General features: G+C 52.4%; 1 protein-coding gene across 1 annotated transcript in view; it reads left to right on the top strand.

The window, feature by feature from the left end:
- Window positions 1-7074, top strand: part of LOC149436276 (solute carrier family 52, riboflavin transporter, member 2-like) — a 67077-nt gene extending 60003 nt beyond the window's left edge. The window contains exons 7-8 of the mRNA XM_089661779.1: window positions 1260-1383; window positions 6800-7074. Of these exons, the coding sequence (XP_089517905.1) occupies window positions 1260-1383; window positions 6800-7012 (337 nt within the window). The 3' untranslated portion in view covers window positions 7013-7074. The remainder of the gene's footprint in view (window positions 1-1259; window positions 1384-6799) is intronic.
- The last annotated feature ends 13977 nt before the right edge of the window (window positions 7075-21051 follow it).

Consider the following 21051-nt stretch of genomic DNA (forward strand, 5'->3'; position numbering starts at 1 on the left):
CACACGTCACACATCACACATCACAGGTCACACGTCACACGTCACACATCACAGGTCACACGTCACACATCACACATCACATCACACATCACAGGTCACACGTCACAGGTCACACATCAACAGATCACACGTCACACGTCACACGTCACAATCAGAAGTCTCCATTGCTGAGGTTGTGGAGGATTCCCTGTCATGTCTCCTCCGGGTGATCGGAGTCCTCGGCGGAGAGATGAATATTTGTACATTTTTTATACGACTTCTGATTGCTGATCCTCTATACAAACCTTCACCTGACACTGATATGGGAGGGGCTTACTGTGTGAGGGGGGAGTGTACTGGGACTGAGGACACGCCTCCTCCTACAAAGGTACAATGTACAGTCTGATCCCTGGGGGAGGGGACTGAGGACACGCCTCCTCCTACAAAGGTACAATGTACAGTCTGATCCCTGGGGGAGGGGACTGAGGACACGCCTCCTACAAGGGTACAATGTACAGTCTGATCCCTGGGGGAGTGGACTGACGACACGCCTCCCCCTACAAAGGTACAATGTACAGTCTGATCCCTGGGGGAGGGGACTGAGGACACGCCTCCCCCTACAAAGGTACAATGTACAGTCTGATCCCTGGGGGAGGGGACTGAGGACACGCCTCCTACAAGGGTACAATGTACAGTCTGATCCCTGGGGGAGGGGACTGACGACACGCCTCCCCCTACAAAGGTACAATGTACAGTCTGATCCCTGGGGGAGGGGACTGAGGACACGCCTCCCCCTACAAAGGTACAATGTACAGTCTGATCACTGGGGGAGGGGACTGAGGAAACGACTCCTCCTCCTTCTACAAAGTTTCAATGTACAGTCTGATCACTGGGGGAGAGGAGACTGAGGAAATGACTCCTCCTCCTACAAAGTTACAATGTACAGTCTGATCACTGGGGGAGAGGAGACTGAGGAAATGACTCCTCCTCCTACAAAGTTACAATGTACAGTCTGATCACTGGGGGAGGGGAGACTGAGGAAATGACTCCTCCTCCTTCTACAAAGGTACAATGTACAGTCTGATCACTGGGGGAGGGGAGACTGAGGAAATGACTCCTCCTGCCTGCAGCAGGACTGATGACATCATCTCAGCCTAGGCACAGTCCCTGAAGGACATGTTTGTAATGATTGTAGGCGGGGCGGTTCTGTATGGCTGGGACTGGGCTGGGATTGGTCCTCTTTGTACGATGGACACTGATTGGTTGTTTCCTCTCCTCAGGTCTTCTCTGGGTCTCGGGTTGATCATGGCGGCCGGCGTATTACTGGGCAGTTATCTGATGGTGTTGGCGGCGCTCAGTCCTTGTCCTCCATTGGTGGGGAGTACAGCGGGGATCGTGCTGGTGGTGAGTTCCAGGGAGCGGTGTCACTGGTTCCGGTGGTGTCACTCGCTGCCTCCATTACAGGAATAGGACACAAATCTGAGCCTAGGGGGCGCTCACAGCTCGGTGTCCCTTCATATACAGACCCCCATCATGAGGCCGCCTCCCACCTACACTATATACAGGACAGGCCGCCTCCCACCTACACTATATACAGGACAGAGCTCCTCCCACCTACACTATATACAGGACAGGGCTCCTCCCACCTACACTATATACAGGACAGATCTCCTCCCACCTACACTATATACAGGACAGAGCTCCTCCCACCTACACTATATACAGGACAGATCTCCTCCCACCTACACTATATACAGGACAGGGCTCCTCCCACCTACACTATATACAGGACAGATCTCCTCCCACCTACACTATATACAGGACAGAGCTCCTCCCACCTACACTATATACAGGACAGATCTCCTCCCACCTACACTATATACAGGACAGGCCGCCTCCCACCTACACTATATACAGGACAGGCCGCCTCCCACCTACACTATATACAGGACAGATCTCCTCCCACCTACACTATATACAGGACAGAGCTCCTCCCACCTACACTATATACAGGACAGGGCTCCTCCCACCTACACTATATACAGGACAGATCTCCTCCCACCTACACTATATACAGGACAGGCCGCCTCCCACCTACACTATATACAGGACAGGGCTCCTCCCACCTACACTATATACAGGACAGATCTCCTCCCACCTACACTATATACAGGACAGATCTCCTCCCACCTACACTATATACAGGACAGGCCGCCTCCCACCTACACTATATACAGGACAGGCCGCCTCCCACCTACACTATATACAGGACAGATCTCCTCCCACCTACACTATATACAGGACAGGGCTCCTCCCACCTACACTATATACAGGACAGATCTCCTCCCACCTACACTATATACAGGACAGGCCGCCTCCCACCTACACTATATACAGGACAGGGCTCCTCCCACCTACACTATATACAGGACAGGGCTCCTCCCACCTACACACTATATACAGGACAGAGCTCCTCCCATCTACACACTATATACAGGACAGAAGGGGGCGCTGTATCCTGTGTATAGTGTAGGTGGGAGGCGGCCTGTCCTGTATATAGTGTAGGTGGGAGGTGGCCTGTCCTGTATACAGTGTAGGTGGGAGGGGCTCTGTCCTGTGTATAGTGTGTAGATGGGAGGAGCTCTGTCCTGTATATAGTGTAGGTGGGAGGAGCTCTGTCCTGTATATAGTGTAGGTGGGAGGGGCTCTGTCCTGTATATAGTGTAGGTGGGAGGCGGCTTGTCCTGTATATAGTGTAGGTGGGAGGAGCTCTGTCCTGTATATAGTGTGTAGGTGGGAGGAGCTCTGTCCTGTGTATAGTGTAGGTGGGAGGAGCTCTGTCCTGTGTATAGTGTGTAGGTGGGAGGAGCTCTGTCCTGTGTATAGTGTAGGTGGGAGGAGCTCTGTCATGTGTATAGTGTGTAGGTGGGAGGAGCTCTGTCCTGTGTATAGTGTAGATGGGAGGAGCTCTGTCCTGTCCTGTATATAGTGTGTAGGTGGGAGGAGCTCTGTCCTGTGTATAGTGTGTAGGTGGGAGGAGCTCTGTCCTGTGTATAGTGTGTAGGTGGGAGGAGCTCTGTCCTGTGTATAGTGTGTAGGTGGGAGGAGCTCTGTCCTGTATTTAGTGTGTAGGTGGGAGGGGCTCTGTCCTGTATATAGTGTAGGTGGGAGGAGCTCTGTCCTGTATATAGTGTAGGTGGGAGGAGCTCTGTCCTGTATATAGTGTAGGTGGGAGGAGCTCTGTCCTGTATATAGTGTAGGTGGGAGGAGCTCTGTCCTGTATATAGTGGGTAGGTGGGAGGGGCTCTGTCCTGTGTATAGTGTACGTGGGAGGAGCTCTGTCCTGTATAAAGTGTGTAGATGGGAGGAGCTCTGTCCTGTATATAGTGTACGTGGGAGGAGCTCTGTCCTGTATAAAGTGGGTAGGTGGGAGGGGCTCTGTCCTGTGTATAGTGTGTAGATGGGAGGAGCTCTGTCCTGTATAAAGTGGGTAGGTGGGAGGGGCTCTGTCCTGTGTATAGTGTGTAGATGGGAGGAGCTCTGTCCTGTATATAGTGTGTAGGGCAGGTTTCCTGATCCCTGGATACATTCCTGGGCGGGGCGAGGGCGGGGTGGGGGCGGAGTCGGGTGGACACATCCAGGAGGTTGTTTATTAACCTCCATCAGGTTTTGTGGTTTTGCCGGGTGAAGCGGATCCAGCTGCGTGGGAGGTGAAGGCGGTGAGTCAGGAAACGTTCCAGATCACGGGTTCCCGGGACACATGAGGACACATGGTGGGGGGAGTCATACAACACGCTCTGCTGATCCCTCTACAGAGGAGAGAACATCCACCGGCTGCGTGTGTAGAGATCACATATTACATACATGACCGATCGGAGGAACTCCGCATCTTCTGCTCCATCTGGGGTTGGTCAGTCCTGAGTGATGGTCCCTTTGTGGTTCCTGTTGGTTGTCACCCCCAAAAGCTGTGACCTCCGTTGTCAGGACACCTACAGTACAGGAAATGTGTATTTGCTCCCCGGCTGATGCTGAATGTTCGCCCCTCACACAGAAATGATCGGTCTAACAATGGAATGTTCGCCCCTCACACAGAAATGATCGGTCTAACAATGGAATGTTCTCTCCTCACACAGAAATGATCGGTCTAACAATGGAATGTTCTCCCCTCACACAGAAATGATCGGTCTAACAATGGAATGTTCGCCCCTCACACAGAAACGATCGGTCTAACAATTTAATGTTCGCCCCTCACACAGAAACGATCGGTCTAACAATGGAATGTTCGCCCCTCACACAGAAACGATCGGTCTAACAATGGAATGTTCGCCCCTCACACAGAAACGATCGGTCTAACAATGGAATGTTCGCCCCTCACACAGAAATGATCGGTCTAACAATGGAATGTTCGCCCCTCACACAGAAACGATCGGTCTAACAATGGAATGTTCGCCCCTCACACAGAAATGATCGGTCTAACAATGGAATGTTCGCCCCTCACACAGAAATGATTGGTCTAACAATGGAATGTTCGCCCCTCACACAGAAATGATTGGTCTAACAATGGAATGTTCGCCCCTCACACAGAAATGATCGGTCTAACAATGGAATGTTCGCCCCTCACACAGAAATGATCGGTCTAACAATGGAATGTTCGCCCCTCACACAGAAACGATCGGTCTAACAATGGAATGTTCGCCCCTCACACAGAAATGATCGGTCTAACAATGGAATGTTCGGTGTAACACTGAGAGACAGAATACAACAACAAATTCAGCAGAAATGCGTCTAACAAATGATGACGGATCTGCATGTTCATGAGGGAAAGAAGGATTTGATCCCCTATCATTCAGCAGGATTTCTGGCTCCCAGGTGTCTCTCATACAGGTAACAAGCTGAGATTAGAAGCAGTCTCTTAAAGGGAGTGCTGCTAATCTTATTGTGTTACCTGTATAAAAGACACCTGTCCACAGGAGCCATCAAACCATCAGATTCCAAACTCTCCACCATGGCAAAGACCAAAGAGCTGTCCAAGGATGTCAGGGACAAGATGGTAGACCTACACAAGGCTGGACTGGGCTACCAAACTATGGCCAAGCAGCTTGGTGAGAAGGTGACAACAGTTGGTGCAATCATTCACAAATGGAAGAAACACAAAACAAGTGTCAGTCTCCCTAGGTCTGGTGCACCATGCAAGATCTCACCTCGTGGAGTGTCAATGATCATGAGAACAGTGAGGAATCATCCCAGAACTACACGTGAGGATCTTGTCAATGATCTCCAGGCAGCTGGGACCACAATCACCAAGAAAACAATTGGTAACACACTACGCCGACAAGGACTGAAATCCTGCAGTGCCCGCACGGTCCCTCTGCTCAAGAAAGCCCATGTCCAGGCCCGTCTGAAGTCTGCCACTGAACATCTGAATGATGCCGAGGAGGACTGGTGGGAAGTGTTGTGGTCAGAGGAGACCAAAATCCAGCTCTTTGGCATCAACTCAACTCGCCATGTTTGGAGGAGGAGGAATGCTGCCTATGACCCCAAGAACACCATCCCAACTGTGAAACATGGTGGTGGAAACATTCTGCTTTGGGGGTGTTCTTCTGCTAAGGGGACAGGACAACTGCACCGCATCAGAGGGACGATGGACGGGGCAATGTACCCTCAAATCTTGGGTGAGAACCTTCTTCCCTCAGCCAGGGCATTGGAAATGGGTGGTGGATGGGTGTTCCAGCATGACAATGACCCAAAACACACGGCCAAGGCAACAAAGGAGCGGCTCAAGAAGAAGCACATTAAGGTCCTGGAGTGGCCTAGCCAGTCTCCACACCTTCATCTGATGGAAAATCTGTGGAGGAGCTGAAAGTTCGAGTTGCCAAACGTCAGCCACCAAACCTTAATGACTTGGAGAGGATCTGTCAAGAGGAGTGGGCCAAAATCCCTCCTGAGATGTGTGCGAACCTGGGGGCCAACTCCAGGAAACGTCTGACCTCTGTGATGGCCAACAAGGGATTGGCCACCAAGTACTAAGTCATGTTTTGTGAAGGGGATCAAATCCTTCTTTCCCTCATGAACATGCAGATCCGTCATCATTTGTTAGACGCATTTCTGCTGAATTTGTTGTTGTATTCTGTCTCTCAGTGTTACACCGAACATTCCATTGTTAGACCGATCGTTTCTGTGTGAGGGGCGAACATTCCATTGTTAGACCGATCGTTTCTGTGTGAGGGGAGAACATTCCATTGTTAGACCGATCATTTCTGTGTGAGGGGGGAACATTCCATTGTTAGACCGATCATTTCTGTGTGAGGGGCAAACATTCCATTGTTAGACCGATCATTTCTGTGTGAGGGGCGAACATTCCATTGTTAGACCGATCGTTTCTGTGTGAGGGGCGAACATTCCATTGTTAGACCGATCGTTTCTGTGTGAGGGGCGAACATTCCATTGTTAGACCGATCGTTTCTGTGTGAGGGGCGAACATTCCATTGTTAGACCGATCGTTTCTGTGTGAGGGGCGAACATTCCATTGTTAGACCGATCGTTTCTGTGTGAGGGGCGAACATTCCATTGTTAGACCGATCGTTTCTGTGTGAGGGGCGAACATTCCATTGTTAGACCGATCGTTTCTGTGTGAGGGGGAACATTCCATTGTTAGACCGATCATTTCTGTGTGAGGGGCAAACATTCAGCATCAGGGGGGGAGCAAATACTCATTTCCTGCACTGTGTGTGGGTCCCCATTCTCCACCCCTTTCTCCGCCCCCTTTATTTTCTGTGATGTAATCGATGAGATCCTCTGATGGTCTGTCTCCTGTCTGCAGGTCCTGGCCTGGTCCCTGTTCCTGGGACTTCTGTCCTACCTGAAGGTGGTGATAGGAAGCCTCCTGCACGAAGCCGGCCATAGCGCCCTCCTATGGTGTGGAGCCGTCATCCAGGCGGGCTCCCTGATTGGTGCCTTGTTGATGTTCCCGATGGTCAGCATCTACCACCTGTTCCATAGCGGGAGGGACTGTCAGGACAACTGCGCCTTCTGAGGACCACCATTCCTCACCATTCCGGGGTCTTTTATATCATTAAATATCAACCTTTTCCAGAACCGTCTCATCTCTCTGTCTGTTGTATGATACCATCATCGGTGTCAGTGGGAGGAATAGTGCCCCATCATTGGTGTCAGTGGGAGGAATAGTGCCCCATCATTGGTGTCAGTGGGGGGAATAGTGCCCATCATTGGTGTCAGTGGGAGGAATAGTGCCCCATCATTGGTGTCAGTGGGAGGAATAGTGCCCCATCATTGGTGTCAGTGGGGGGAGGAATAGTGACCCATCATTGGTGTCAGTGGGAGGAATAGTGCCCCATCATTGGTGTCAGTGGGAGGAATAGTGCCCCATCATTGGTGTCAGTGGGAGGAATAGTGTCCCATCATTAGTGTCAGTGGGAGGAATAGTGACCCATCATTGGTGTCAGTGGGGGGAATAGTGACCCATCATTGGTGTCAGTGGGAGGAATAGTGCCCCATCATTGGTGTCAGTGGGAGGAATAGCGCCCCATCATTGGTGTCAGTGGGAGGAATAGTGTCCCATCATTAGTGTCAGTGGGAGGAATAGTGCCCCATCATTGGTGTCAGTGGGGGGAGGAATAGTGACCCATCATTGGTGTCAGTGGGAGGAATAGTGCCCCATCATTGGTGTCAGTGGGAGGAATAGTGCCCCATCATTGGTGTCAGTGGGAGGAATAGTGTCCCATCATTAGTGTCAGTGGGAGGAATAGTGACCCATCATTGGTGTCAGTGGGGGGAATAGTGACCCATCATTGGTGTCAGTGGGAGGAATAGTGCCCCATCATTGGTGTCAGTGGGAGGAATAGCGCCCCATCATTGGTGTCAGTGGGAGGAATAGTGTCCCATCATTAGTGTCAGTGGGAGGAATAGTGACCCATCATTGGTGTCAGTGGGGGGAATAGTGACCCATCATTGGTGTCAGTGGGAGGAATAGCGCCCCATCATTGGTGTCAGCGGGAGGAATAGTGCCCCATCATTAGTGTCAGTGGGAGGAATAGTGCCCCATCATTAGTGTCAGTGGGAGGAATAGTGACCCATCATTGGTGTCAGCGGGAGGAATAGTGCCCCATCATTGGTGTCAGTGGGAGGAATAGCGCCCCATCATTGGTGTCAGCGGGAGGAATAGTGCCCCATCATTGGTGTCAGTGGGAGGAATAGCGCCCCATCATTGGTGTCAGCGGGAGGAATAGTGCCCCATCATTGGTGTCAGTGGGGGGAATAATGCCCCATCATTGGTGTCAGTGGGAGGAATAGTGTCCCATCATTGGTGTCAGTGGGAGGAATAGTGCCCCATCATTGGTGTCAGTGGGGGGAATAGTGCCCCATCATTGGTGTCAGTGGGAGAAATAGTGCCCCATCATTGGTGTCAGTGGGAGGAATAGTGCCCCATCATTGGTGTCAGTGGGGGGAATAGTGCCCCATCATTAGTGTCAGTGGGAGAAATAGTGCCCCATCATTGGTGTCAGTGGGAGGAATAGTGACCCATCATTGGTGTCAGTGGGGGGAATAGTGACCCATCATTGGTGTCAGTGGGAGGAATAGTGCCCCATCATTGGTGTCAGTGGGAGGAATAGTGCCCCATCATTGGTGTCAGTGGGGGGAATAGTGCCCCAATCATTGGTGTCAGTGGGAGGAATAGCGCCCCATCATTGGTGTCAGTGGGAGGAATAGTGCCCCATCATTGGTGTCAGTGGGAGGAATAGCGCCCCATCATTGGTGTCAGTGGGAGGAATAGCGTCCCATCATTAGTGTCAGTGGGAGGAATAGTGACCCATCATTGGTGTCAGTGGGGGGAATAGTGACCCATCATTGGTGTCAGTGGGAGGAATAGCGCCCCATCATTGGTGTCAGCGGGAGGAATAGTGCCCCATCATTAGTGTCAGTGGGAGGAATAGCGCCCCATCATTGGTGTCAGCGGGAGGAATAGTGCCCCATCATTGGTGTCAGTGGGGGGAATAGTGACCCATCATTGGTGTCAGTGGGAGGAATAGCGCCCCATCATTGGTGTCAGTGGGAGGAATAGCGCCCCATCATTGGTATCAGTGGGAGGAATAGTGCCCCATCATTGGTGTCAGTGGGGGGAATAGTGCCCATCATTGGTGTCAGTGGGGGGAATAGTGCCCATCATTGGTGTCAGTGGGAGGAATAGTGCCCCATCATTGGTGTCAGTGGGAGGAATAGTGCCCCATCATTGGTGTCAGTGGGGGGAGGAATAGTGACCCATCATTGGTGTCAGTGGGAGGAATAGTGCCCCATCATTGGTGTCAGTGGGAGGAATAGTGCCCCATCATTGGTGTCAGTGGGAGGAATAGTGTCCCATCATTAGTGTCAGTGGGAGGAATAGTGACCCATCATTGGTGTCAGTGGGGGGAATAGTGACCCATCATTGGTGTCAGTGGGAGGAATAGTGCCCCATCATTGGTGTCAGTGGGAGGAATAGCGCCCCATCATTGGTGTCAGTGGGAGGAATAGTGTCCCATCATTAGTGTCAGTGGGAGGAATAGTGCCCCATCATTGGTGTCAGTGGGGGGAGGAATAGTGACCCATCATTGGTGTCAGTGGGAGGAATAGTGCCCCATCATTGGTGTCAGTGGGAGGAATAGTGCCCCATCATTGGTGTCAGTGGGAGGAATAGTGTCCCATCATTAGTGTCAGTGGGAGGAATAGTGACCCATCATTGGTGTCAGTGGGGGGAATAGTGACCCATCATTGGTGTCAGTGGGAGGAATAGTGCCCCATCATTGGTGTCAGTGGGAGGAATAGCGCCCCATCATTGGTGTCAGTGGGAGGAATAGCGTCCCATCATTAGTGTCAGTGGGAGGAATAGTGACCCATCATTGGTGTCAGTGGGGGGAATAGTGACCCATCATTGGTGTCAGTGGGAGGAATAGCGCCCCATCATTGGTGTCAGCGGGAGGAATAGTGCCCCATCATTAGTGTCAGTGGGAGGAATAGCGCCCCATCATTGGTGTCAGCGGGAGGAATAGTGCCCCATCATTGGTGTCAGTGGGAGGAATAGCGCCCCATCATTGGTGTCAGCGGGAGGAATAGTGCCCCATCATTGGTGTCAGTGGGAGGAATAGTGCCCCATCATTGGTGTCAGTGGGGGGAATAATGCCCCATCATTGGTGTCAGTGGGAGGAATAGTGTCCCATCATTGGTGTCAGTGGGAGGAATAGTGCCCCATCATTGGTGTCAGTGGGGGGAATAGTGCCCCATCATTGGTGTCAGTGGGAGAAATAGTGCCCCATCATTGGTGTCAGTGGGAGGAATAGTGCCCCATCATTGGTGTCAGTGGGGGGAATAGTGCCCCATCATTAGTGTCAGTGGGAGAAATAGTGCCCCATCATTGGTGTCAGTGGGAGGAATAGTGACCCATCATTGGTGTCAGTGGGGGGAATAGTGACCCATCATTGGTGTCAGTGGGAGGAATAGTGCCCCATCATTGGTGTCAGTGGGAGGAATAGTGCCCCATCATTGGTGTCAGTGGGGGGAATAGCGCCCCAATCATTGGTGTCAGTGGGAGGAATAGCGCCCCATCATTGGTGTCAGTGGGAGGAATAGCGCCCCATCATTGGTGTCAGTGGGAGGAATAGCGCCCCATCATTGGTGTCAGTGGGAGGAATAGCGTCCCATCATTAGTGTCAGTGGGAGGAATAGTGACCCATCATTGGTGTCAGTGGGGGGAATAATGCCCCATCATTGGTGTCAGTGGGAGGAATAGTGTCCCATCATTGGTGTCAGTGGGAGGAATAGTGCCCCATCATTGGTGTCAGTGGGAGGAATAGTGTCCCATCATTGGTGTCAGTGGGAGGAATAGTGTCCCATCATTAGTGTCAGTGGGAGGAATAGTGACCCATCATTGGTGTCAGTGGGGGGGAATAGTGCCCCATCATTGGTGTCAGTGGGAGGAATAGTGTCCCATCATTAGTGTCAGTGGGAGGAATAGTGACCCATCATTGGTGTCAGTGGGGGGAATAGTGACCCATCATTGGTGTCAGTGGGAGGAATAGTGCCCCATCATTGGTGTCAGTGGGAGGAATAGTGACCCATCATTGGTGTCAGTGGGAGGAATAGTGCCCCATCATTGGTGTCAGTGGGGGGAATAGTGACCCATCATTGGTGTCAGTGGGAGGAATAGTGCCCCATCATTGGTGTCAGTGGGAGGAAGAGTGCCCCATCATTGGTGTCAGTGGGAGGAATAGTGCCCCATCATTGGTGTCAGTGGGAGGAATAGTGCCCCATCATTGGTGTCAGTGGGAGGAATAGTGCCCCATCATTGGTGTCAGTGGGAGGAATAGTGCCCCATCATTGGTGTCAGTGGGAGGAATAGTGCCCCATCATTAGTGTCAGTGGGAGGAATAGCGCCCCATCATTGGTGTCAGCGGGAGGAATAGCGCCCCATCATTGGTGTCAGCGGGAGGAATAGTGCCCCATCATTGGTGTCAGTGGGGGGAATAATGCCCCATCATTGGTGTCAGTGGGAGGAATAGTTTCCCATCATTGGTGTCAGGAGGGAGGAATAGTGCCCCATCATTAGTGTCAGTGGGAGAAATAGTGCCTCATCATTGGTGTCAGTGGGGGGAATAGTGCCCCATCATTGGTGTCAGTGGGGGGAATAGTGCCCCATCATTGGTGTCAGTGGGGGGGAATAGTGACCCATCATTGGTGTCAGTGGGAGGAATAGTGCCCCATCATTGGTGTCAGTGGGAGGAATAGTGCCCCATCATTGGTGTCAGTGGGAGGAATAGTGCCCCATCATTGGTGTCAGCGGGAGGAATAGTGCCCCATCATTGGTGTCAGCGGGAGGAATAGTGCCCCATCATTGGTGTCAGTGGGGGGAATAGTGTCCCATCATTGGTGTCAGTGGGAGGAATAGTGCCCCATCATTGGTGTCAGTGGGAGGAATAGTGTCCCATCATTGGTGTCAGTGGGAGGAATAGTGCCCCATCATTGGTGTCAGTGGGAGGAATAGTGTCCCATCATCGGTGTCAGTGGGAGGAATAGTGCCCCATCATCGGTGTCAGTGGGAGGAATAGTGCCCCATCATTGGTGTCAGTGGGGGGAATAGTGCCCCATCATTGGTGTCAGTGGGAGGAATAGTCCCCATCATTGGTGTCAGTGGGAGGAATAGTGCCCCATCATTGGTGTCAGTGGGAGGAATAGTGCCCCATCATTGGTGTCAGTGGGAGGAATAGTGCCCCATCATTGGTATCAGTGGAAGGAATAGTGCCCCATCATTGGTGTCAGTGGGTGGAATAGTGCCCCATCATTGGTGTCAGTGGGGGAGGAATAATGCCCCATCATTGGTGTCAGTGGGGGAGGAATAATGCCCCATCATTGGTGTCAGTTGGAGGAATAGTGCCCCATCATTGGTGTCAGTGGGAGGAATAGTACCCCATCATTGGTGTCAGTGGGAGGAATAGTGCCCCATCATTGGTGTCAGTGGAAGGAATAGTGTCCCATCATTGGTGTCAGTGGGAGGAATAGTGACCCATCATTGGTATCAGTGGAAGGAATAGTGCCCCATCATTGGTGTCAGTGGGAGGAATAGTGTCCCATCATTGGTGTCAGTGGGAGGAATAGTGCCCCCATCATTGGTGTCAGTGGGAGGAATAGTGCCCCATCATTGGTGTCAGTGGGGGGAATAGTGCCCCATTATTGGTGTCAGTGGGAGGAATAGTGCCCCATCATTGGTATCAGTGGGAGGAATAGTGCCCCATCATTGGTGTCAGTGGGAGGAATAGTGCCCCATCATTGGTGTCAGTGGGAGGAATAGTCCCCATCATTGGTGTCAGTGGGAGGAATAGTGACCCATCATTGGTGTCAGTGGGAGGAATAGTGCCCCATCATTGGTGTCATTGGAAGGAATAGTGCCCCATCATTGGTGTCAGTGGAAGGAATAGTGCCCCATCATTGGTGTCAGTGGGGGAGGAATAATGCCCCATCATTGGTGTCAGTTGGAGGAATAGTGCCCCATCATTGGTGTCAGTGGGGGAGGAATAATGCCCCATCATTGGTGTCAGTTGGAGGAATAGTGCCCCATCATTGGTGTCAGTGGGAGGAATAGTGCCCCATCATTGGTGTCAGTGGGAGGAATAGTGTCCCATCATCGGTGTCAGTGGGAGGAATAGTGCCCCATCATTGGTGTCAGTGGCAGGAATAGTGTCCCATCATTGGTGTCAGTGGCAGGAATAGTGTCCCATCATTGGTGTCAGTGGGAGGAATAGTGCCCCATCATTGGTGTCAGTGGCAGGAATAGTGTCCCATCATTGGTGTCAGTGGCAGGAATAGTGTCCCATCATTGGTGTCAGTGGGAGGAATAGTGCCCCATCATTGGTGTCAGTGGGAGGAATAGTGCCCCATCATTGGTGTCAGTGGGAGGAATAGTGCCCCATCATTGGTGTCAGTGGGGGGAATAGTGCCCCATCATTGGTGTCAGTGGGAGGAATAGTGCCCCATCATTGGTGTCAGTGGGGGGGAATAGTGCCCCATCATTGGTGTCAGTGGGAGGAATAGTGCCCCATCATTGGTGTCAGTGGAGGAATAGTGTCCCATCGTTGGTGTCAGTGGGAGGAATAGTGCCCCATCGTTGGTGTCAGTGGGAGGAATAGTGTCCCATCATTGGTGTCAGTGGGAGGAATAGTGCCCCATCATTGGTGTCAGTGGGGGGAATAGTGTCCCGCCATTGGTGTCAGTGGAGGAATAGTGCCCCATCATTGGTGTCAGTGGAAGGAATAGTGCCCCATCATTGGTGTCAGTGGGAGGAATAGTGCCCCATCATTGGTGTCAGTGGGGGGGAATAGTGCCCCATCATTGGTGTCAGTGGGAGGAATAGTGCCCCATCATTGGTGTCAGTGGGAGCAATAGTGCCCCGTCATTGGTGTCAGTGGGAGGAATAGTGCCCCGTCATTGGTGTCAGTGGGAGGAATAGTGCCCCGTCATTGGTGTCAGTGGGAGGAATAGTGCCCCGTCATTGGTGTCAGTGGGAGGAATAGCGCCCCATCATTGGTGTCAGTGGGAGGAATAGTGCCCCATCATTGGTGTCAGTGGGAGGAATAGTGCCCCATCATTGGTGTCAGTGGGAGGAATAGTGCCCCATCATTGGTGTCAGTGGGAGGAATAGTGCCCCATCATTGGTGTCAGTGGGAGGAATAGTGCCCCATCATTGGTGTCAGTGGGAGGAATAATGTCCCATCATTGGTGTCAGTGGGAGGAATAGTTCCCCGTCATTGGTGTCAGTGGGAGCAATAGTGCCCCGTCATTGGTGTCAGTGGGAGGAATAGTGCCCCATCATTGGTGTCAGTGGAAGGAATAGTGCCCCATCATTGGTATCAGTGGGAGGAATAGTGCCCCATCATTGGTGTCAGTGGGAGGAATAGTGCCCCATCATTGGTGTCAGTGGGGGGAATAGTGCCCCATCATTGGTGTCAGTGGGAGGAATAGTGCCCCATCATTGGTGTCAGTGGGAGGAATAGTGCCCCATCATTGGTGTCAGTGGGAGGAATAGTGCCCCATCATTGGTGTCAGTGGGGGGAATAGTGCCCCATCATTGGTGTCAGTGGGAGGAATAGTGCCCCATCATTGGTGTCAGTGGGGGGAATAGTGCCCCATCATTGGTGTCAGTGGGAGGAATAGTGCCCCATCATTGGTGTCAGTGGGAGGAATAGTGCCCCATCATTGGTGTCAGTGGGAGGAATAGTGCCCCATCATTGGTGTCAGTGGGAGGAATAGTGTCCCATCATTGGTGTCAGTGGGAGGAATAGTGTCCCATCATTGGTGTCAGTGGATGGAATAGTGCCCCATCATTGGTGTCAGTGGGAGGGATAGTGCCCCATCATTGGTGTCAGTGGGAGGGATAGTGTCCCATCATTGGTGTCAGTGGATGGAATAGTGCCCCATCATTGGTGTCAGTGGGGGGAATAGTGCCCCATCATTGGTGTCAGTGGGAGGAATCATGCCTCAAGGGCCAGATAAAGGCCTGCAGGCCACATTTTGGAGACCCCTGGTTCCTGGCCATAAGACCTGCACCATGAGATTGTGTTTCAGGAGGACCTATCCATGGGCACCTCACATCTGGAGCAGCTCAGGGATCTCCATGGTGTGGAATATTTCAGTCTGTAGATGACTGTCCTCCAGCTGACTCGTTCCGAAGCCCCTGATGAAGTCACATTGTTCAGCTCTGACCTCTGAGCCTCGCTTGGCCAATAATGATCCATTGCAGCCGATCGGCTCAGTCCAGATGATTTGATTGGTTGCTCATCACTGATGGCTCGGGGGAGGAACATCGATGTAATCCCCCCCCCCGGTCAGTGGTACTATGGGGGGGTGGACAGAGCAGCCTCCTTCCGTGATGGGAATGCTGAATTGGGGGGGAGAAGAGTGCCTCTGGGGACCTCATGGGGGGAATGTATTTCCTTCTCCAAAAATTGTGACAAAAACAACTTGAAGAAGTCGACGTTTCACCGAATTCCCCCAACAATCCCGGAAATATCTCCGATCTCAGCCAATGGGGCTTCATATGACACAGAAGATCAAAGGTGTCACTCAAACCAGCCAATGGGAAGACGTGTGGATGGAAGGGTCTACAACGGGTCTCCAAACTGCGGCCCGAGGGCCAGATGTGGCCCTTTACTTGCTTTTATCTGGCCCTTGGGGCACAACCATGGAGCACAATTCCTCCCAATGGCACAATGGATTGGGGGATGGGAGGGAGAGACCCCCGCTGAGGTATAGGAGTCTGTTATTGGGGGATGGGAGGGAGAGACCCCCGCTGAGGTATTGGAGTCCATTATTGGGGGATGGGAGGGAGAGACCCCCGCTGAGGTATTGGAGTCCATTATTGGGGGATGGGGGGGAGAGACCCCCGCTGAGGTATAGGAGTCCATTATTGGGGGATGGGAGGGAGAGACCCCCGCTGAGGTATTGGAGTCCATTATTGGGGGATGGGAGGGAGAGACCCCCGCTGAGGTATTGGAGTCCATTATTGGGGGATGGGAGGGAGAGACCCCCGCTGAGGTATAGGAGTCTGTTATTGGGGGATGGGAGGGAGAGACCCCCGCTGAGGTATAGGAGTCTGTTATTGGGGGATGGGAGGGAGAGACCCCCGCTGAGGTATTGGAGTCCATTATTGGGGGATGGGAGGGAGAGACCCCCGCTGAGGTATAGGAGTCCATTATTGGGGGAGGGGAGAGACCCCCGCTGAGGTATAGGAGTCTGTTATTGGGGGATGGGAGGGAGAGACCCCCGCTGAGGTATAGGAGTCTGTTATTGGGGGATGGGAGGGAGAGACCCCCGCTGAGGTATTGGAGTCCATTATTGGGGGATGGGAGGGAGAGACCCCCGCTGAGGTATTGGAGTCCATTATTGGGGGATGGGAGGGAGAGACCCCCGCTGAGGTATAGGAGTCTATTATTGGGGGATGGGAGGGGAGAGACCCCCGCTGAGGTATTGGAGTCCATTATTGGGGGATGGGGGGGAGAGACCCCCGCTGAGGTACAGGAGTCTGTTATTGGGGGATGGGAGGGGAGAGACCCCCGCTGAGGTATAGGAGTCCATTATTGGGGGATGGGAGGGGAGAGACCCCCGCTGAGGTATAGGACTCCATTATTGGGGGAGGGGAGAGACCCCCGCTGAGGTATAGGAGTCTATTATTGGGGGATGGGGGGGAGAGACCCCCGCTGAGGTATAGGAGTCCATTATTGGGGGATGGGAGGGAGAGACCCCCGCTGAGGTATTGGAGTCTATTATTGGGGGATGGAGGGGAGAGACCCCCGCTGAGGTATAGGAGTCCATTATTGGGGGATGGGGGGGAGAGACCCCCGCTGAGGTACAGGAGTCCATTATTGGGGGAGGGGAGAGACCCCCGCTGAGGTATAGGAGTCCATTATTGGGGGATGGGGGGGAGAGACCCCCGCTGAGGTACAGGAGTCCATTATTGGGGGATGGGGGGGAGAGACCCCCGCTGAGGTACAGGAGTCCATTATTGGGGGATGGGGGGAGAGACCCCCGCTGAGGTATAAGAGTCCATTATTGGGGGATGGGGGGGAGAGACCCCCGCTGAGGTACAGGAGTCCATTATTGGGGGATGGGAGGGAGAGACCCCCGCTGAGGTATAAGAGTCCATTATTGGGGGATGGGGGGGAGAGACCCCCGCTGAGGTACAGGAGTCCATTATTGGGGGATGGGGGGGAGAGACCCCCGCTGAGGTACAGGAGTCCATTATTGGGGGATGGGGGGGAGAGACCCCCGCTGAGGTATAGGAGTCCATTATTGGGGGAAGGGAGAGACCCCCGCTGAGGTATAGGAGTCCATTATTGGGGGATGGGGGGGAGAGACCCCCGCTGAGGTACAGGAGTCCATTATTGGGGGATGGAGGGGAGAGACCCCCGCTGAGGTATAGGAGTCTGTTATTGGGGGATGGGAGGGAGAGACTCCTGTTGAGAGACAGAGGTCTATTCTTGGGGTGCAGGGGGGGGGGACTCTGTGAGTCTGATATTGGGGTGACTGTACCTGCACTGGAGGGGAGCTGTGACTGTCAGTGTATAGGGAGGATCTGGTGCAGCTGATGGTGATCTGTCCTCTGGTAAGACACGATGCAGATTGCACTATGTATGTACACTCCCTGCATGCTGAGTGAATTGAACCAAGTCATCCTGGCAGGTCTGATACTGACTTGTGCAGTCATCTGGGACCCCTCCCCCCCCACATCTGAGCATGATACACCCTCCATGTAGGATGATGGTGAGTGTTCCCCATCCCCCCTCCCTCCATGTACAGTGCCTTGTGGAAGCATTCCTCCCCTTGGAATGTCCCCCGTGTTGTCATGTTACAATGTCTTCCCCCCCCCCCATGTTGTCATGTTACAATGTATCCCCCCCCATGTTGTCATGTTACAATGTATTCCCCCCCATGTCATGTTACAATGTATTCCCCCCCATGTCATGTTACAATGTATCCCCCCCCCCATGTTGTCATGTTACAATGTATTCCCCCCCCATGTCATGTTACAATGTATCCCCCCCCCATGTTGTCATGTTACAATGTACCCCCCCCCCCCATGTTGTCATGTTACAATGTATTCCCCCCCCATGTCATGTTACAATGTATCCCCCCTCCCATGTTGTCATGTTACAATGTATCCCCCCCCCATGTTGTCATGTTACAATGTATCCCCCCCCCCCCCATGTTGTCATGTTACAATGTATCCCCCCCCATGTTACAATGTATCCCCCCCCCCATGTTGTCATGTTACAATGTATCCCCCCCCCCATGTTGTCATGTTACAATGTATCCCCCCCCCCCCCATGTTGTCATGTTACAATGTATCTATCGGGATTGGATGTGATGGACCGACACAAGGGGCACATAATTGTGAAGTGGAAGGTAAATGAGAAATGGTTTCCAACATTTGTGACCAATAAATCTGTGAAAAGTGTGGCGGCATTTGTATTCAGCCCCCTTTACTCTGATCCCCCTAACTAAAATCTAGTGGAACCAATTGCCTTCAGATGTCACCCGATTAGTACATAGAGTCCCCCTGTGTGTCATGTGATCTCAGTATAAATCCAGCTGTTCTGTGAAGCCCTCAGAGGTTTGTTAGAGGACATTAGTGACCAATCAGCATCATGATGGCCAAGGAACACACAAGACAGGTCAGGGATAAAGTTGTGGAGAAGTGTAAAGCAGGGTCAGGTTATTAATCTCCCGAGCTTTGCCCATCTCACAGAGCACTGTGTTCAATCCATCATGGGAGGAGTACGGCACAACTGCCAACCTACCAAGACATGGCCGTCCACCTAAACTGACTGGCCGGGCAAGGAGAGCATTCATCAGAGAAGCAGCCAAGAGGCTCATGGGAACTCTGGAGGAGCTGCAGAGATCACAGCTCAGGGGGGGAATCTGTCCTCAGGACAACTATTAGTCTTCACTCCACAAATCTGGCCTTTATGGAAGAGTGACAAGAAGAAAGCCATTGTTGGAGGAAAGCCATAAGAAGTCCCGTCTGCAGTTTGTGAGAAGCCATGTGGGGGGGACAGCAAACGTGTGGAAGAAGGGGCTCTGGTCAGAGGGGACCAACATGGGACTTTACGGCCTAAAAGCAAAACGCTATGTGTGGGGGAAAACTAACACCGCCCATCCCCCTGAACACACCATCCCCACCGTGAAACATGGTGGTGGCAGCATCATCATGGTGTGGGGATGCTTTTCTTCAGCAGGGACAGGGAAGCTGGTCGGAGTTGACGGGAAGATGGATGGAGCCAAATACAGGGCAATCCTAGAAGAAGACCTGTTAGAGTCTGCAGAAGACATGAGACCGGGGCGGAGGTTCCCCTTCCAGCAGGACAACGACCCGAAACATCCAGCCAGACCTACAATGGAATGGTTCCCATCAAAGCATCTTCATGGGTTAGAATGGCCCAGTCACAGTCCAGACCCAAATCCAATGGAGAATCTGTGGCCAGACCTGAAAATTGCTGTTTCCAGACGCCCTCCATCCAATCTGACAGCTTGAGGGATTCTGCAAAGAAGAACGGGCAGAAATGTCCCTCTCTAGATGTGCAAAGAGACATCCCCAAAAAGACTTGCAGCTGGAATGGCAGCCAAAGGGGGTCCTACAAAGTATTGACTCCGGGGGGCCGAATACAAATCCCACCACACTTTTCACATTCAGTCCCAATAAATACATTGTAACATGACAACTTGGGGACATTTCACGGGGGAGGGGGACTTCTTCTAGGTGCTGTACAATGAGATGAGTGCTCCCCATCCCTCCACCCAGAACTTCTTCATAGAAGGCAGGAGCCCAGAACTTTCACCCCCCCCCTCCTTTCCTCACCCCTCCTCCAGTCACTCCTCCGTCAGCTGAGACATAACTCAGTTTCTTCTCATCAGATCCCAGAACAGAGACTGACCTCCAGCAGAACACATGGGTGAGTGACCACCTACAGGGTGTATGGGGGGTCTGACAGCCATACGGGGTGGTTGGGATCCAGGGAGAGTACTGGGGTCTTCCCTACATACCTGTCCTGTGTCAGCAGAGGCCACCTACCTTCACATCCTGTATTACCTAAGACCACCTAATTTCATGACATGTATCACCTGAGACCACCTACCTTCCTGTCACTTGAGAACACCCACCTGTCCTGTATAATCTGAGACTTCCCACCAACCCACCCTGTATCACCTGAAACCACCTACCTTCCTGTCACTTGAGAACACCCACCTGTCCTTTATAATCTGAGACTTCCCACCAACCCACCCTGTATCACCTGAAACCACCTACCTTCCTGTCACCTGAGAACACCCACCTGTCCTTTATAATCTGAGACTTCCCACCAACCCACCCTGTATCACCTGAGACCACCTACCTTCCTGTCACTTGAGAACACCCACCTGTCCTTTATAATCTGAGACTTCCCACCAACCCACCCTGTATCACCTGAGACCACCTACCTTCCTGTCACTTGAGAACACCCACCTGTCCTGTATAATCTGAGACTTCCCACCAACCCACCCTGTATCACCTGAGACCACCTACCTTCCTGTCACTTGAGAACACCCACCTGTCCTTTATATTCTGAGACTTCCCACCAACCCACCCTGTATCACCTGAGGCCACTTTTATACCTGTCCTGTATCACCTGAGACCACCTACCTAGCCAACCTGCATTCCCCGAGTCTACCTACCTTCTAACTTTGCATTACCTAAAACCATTTACCTACATGCTCTGTATCACCTGAGACTACCTACCTCTCACTTCTCAATCACTTGAGACAACTTACCTACCCATCATGTATTACCAGAGACCACCTGCCTACCACTTCTGAATCACCTGAGACCACCTATCTATCCTAATCACCTGAGACTACCTACCTGTACTGTATCACCTAAGACTACTTATCTACCTACTAGTTCTGAATCACTTGAGACCACCTACCTTCCTGTGTCTCCTGAAACCCCTTCCCTGTCCTGTATTACCAGAGACCACCCACCTACCCATTCTGCCTCCACCT

This window comes from Staurois parvus, unplaced genomic scaffold, assembly GCF_062004578.1.
Source record: "Staurois parvus isolate SC_StPar_1 unplaced genomic scaffold, SC_StPar_1.0 ptg001383l, whole genome shotgun sequence".
Lineage (NCBI taxonomy): Eukaryota > Metazoa > Chordata > Amphibia > Anura > Ranidae > Staurois > Staurois parvus.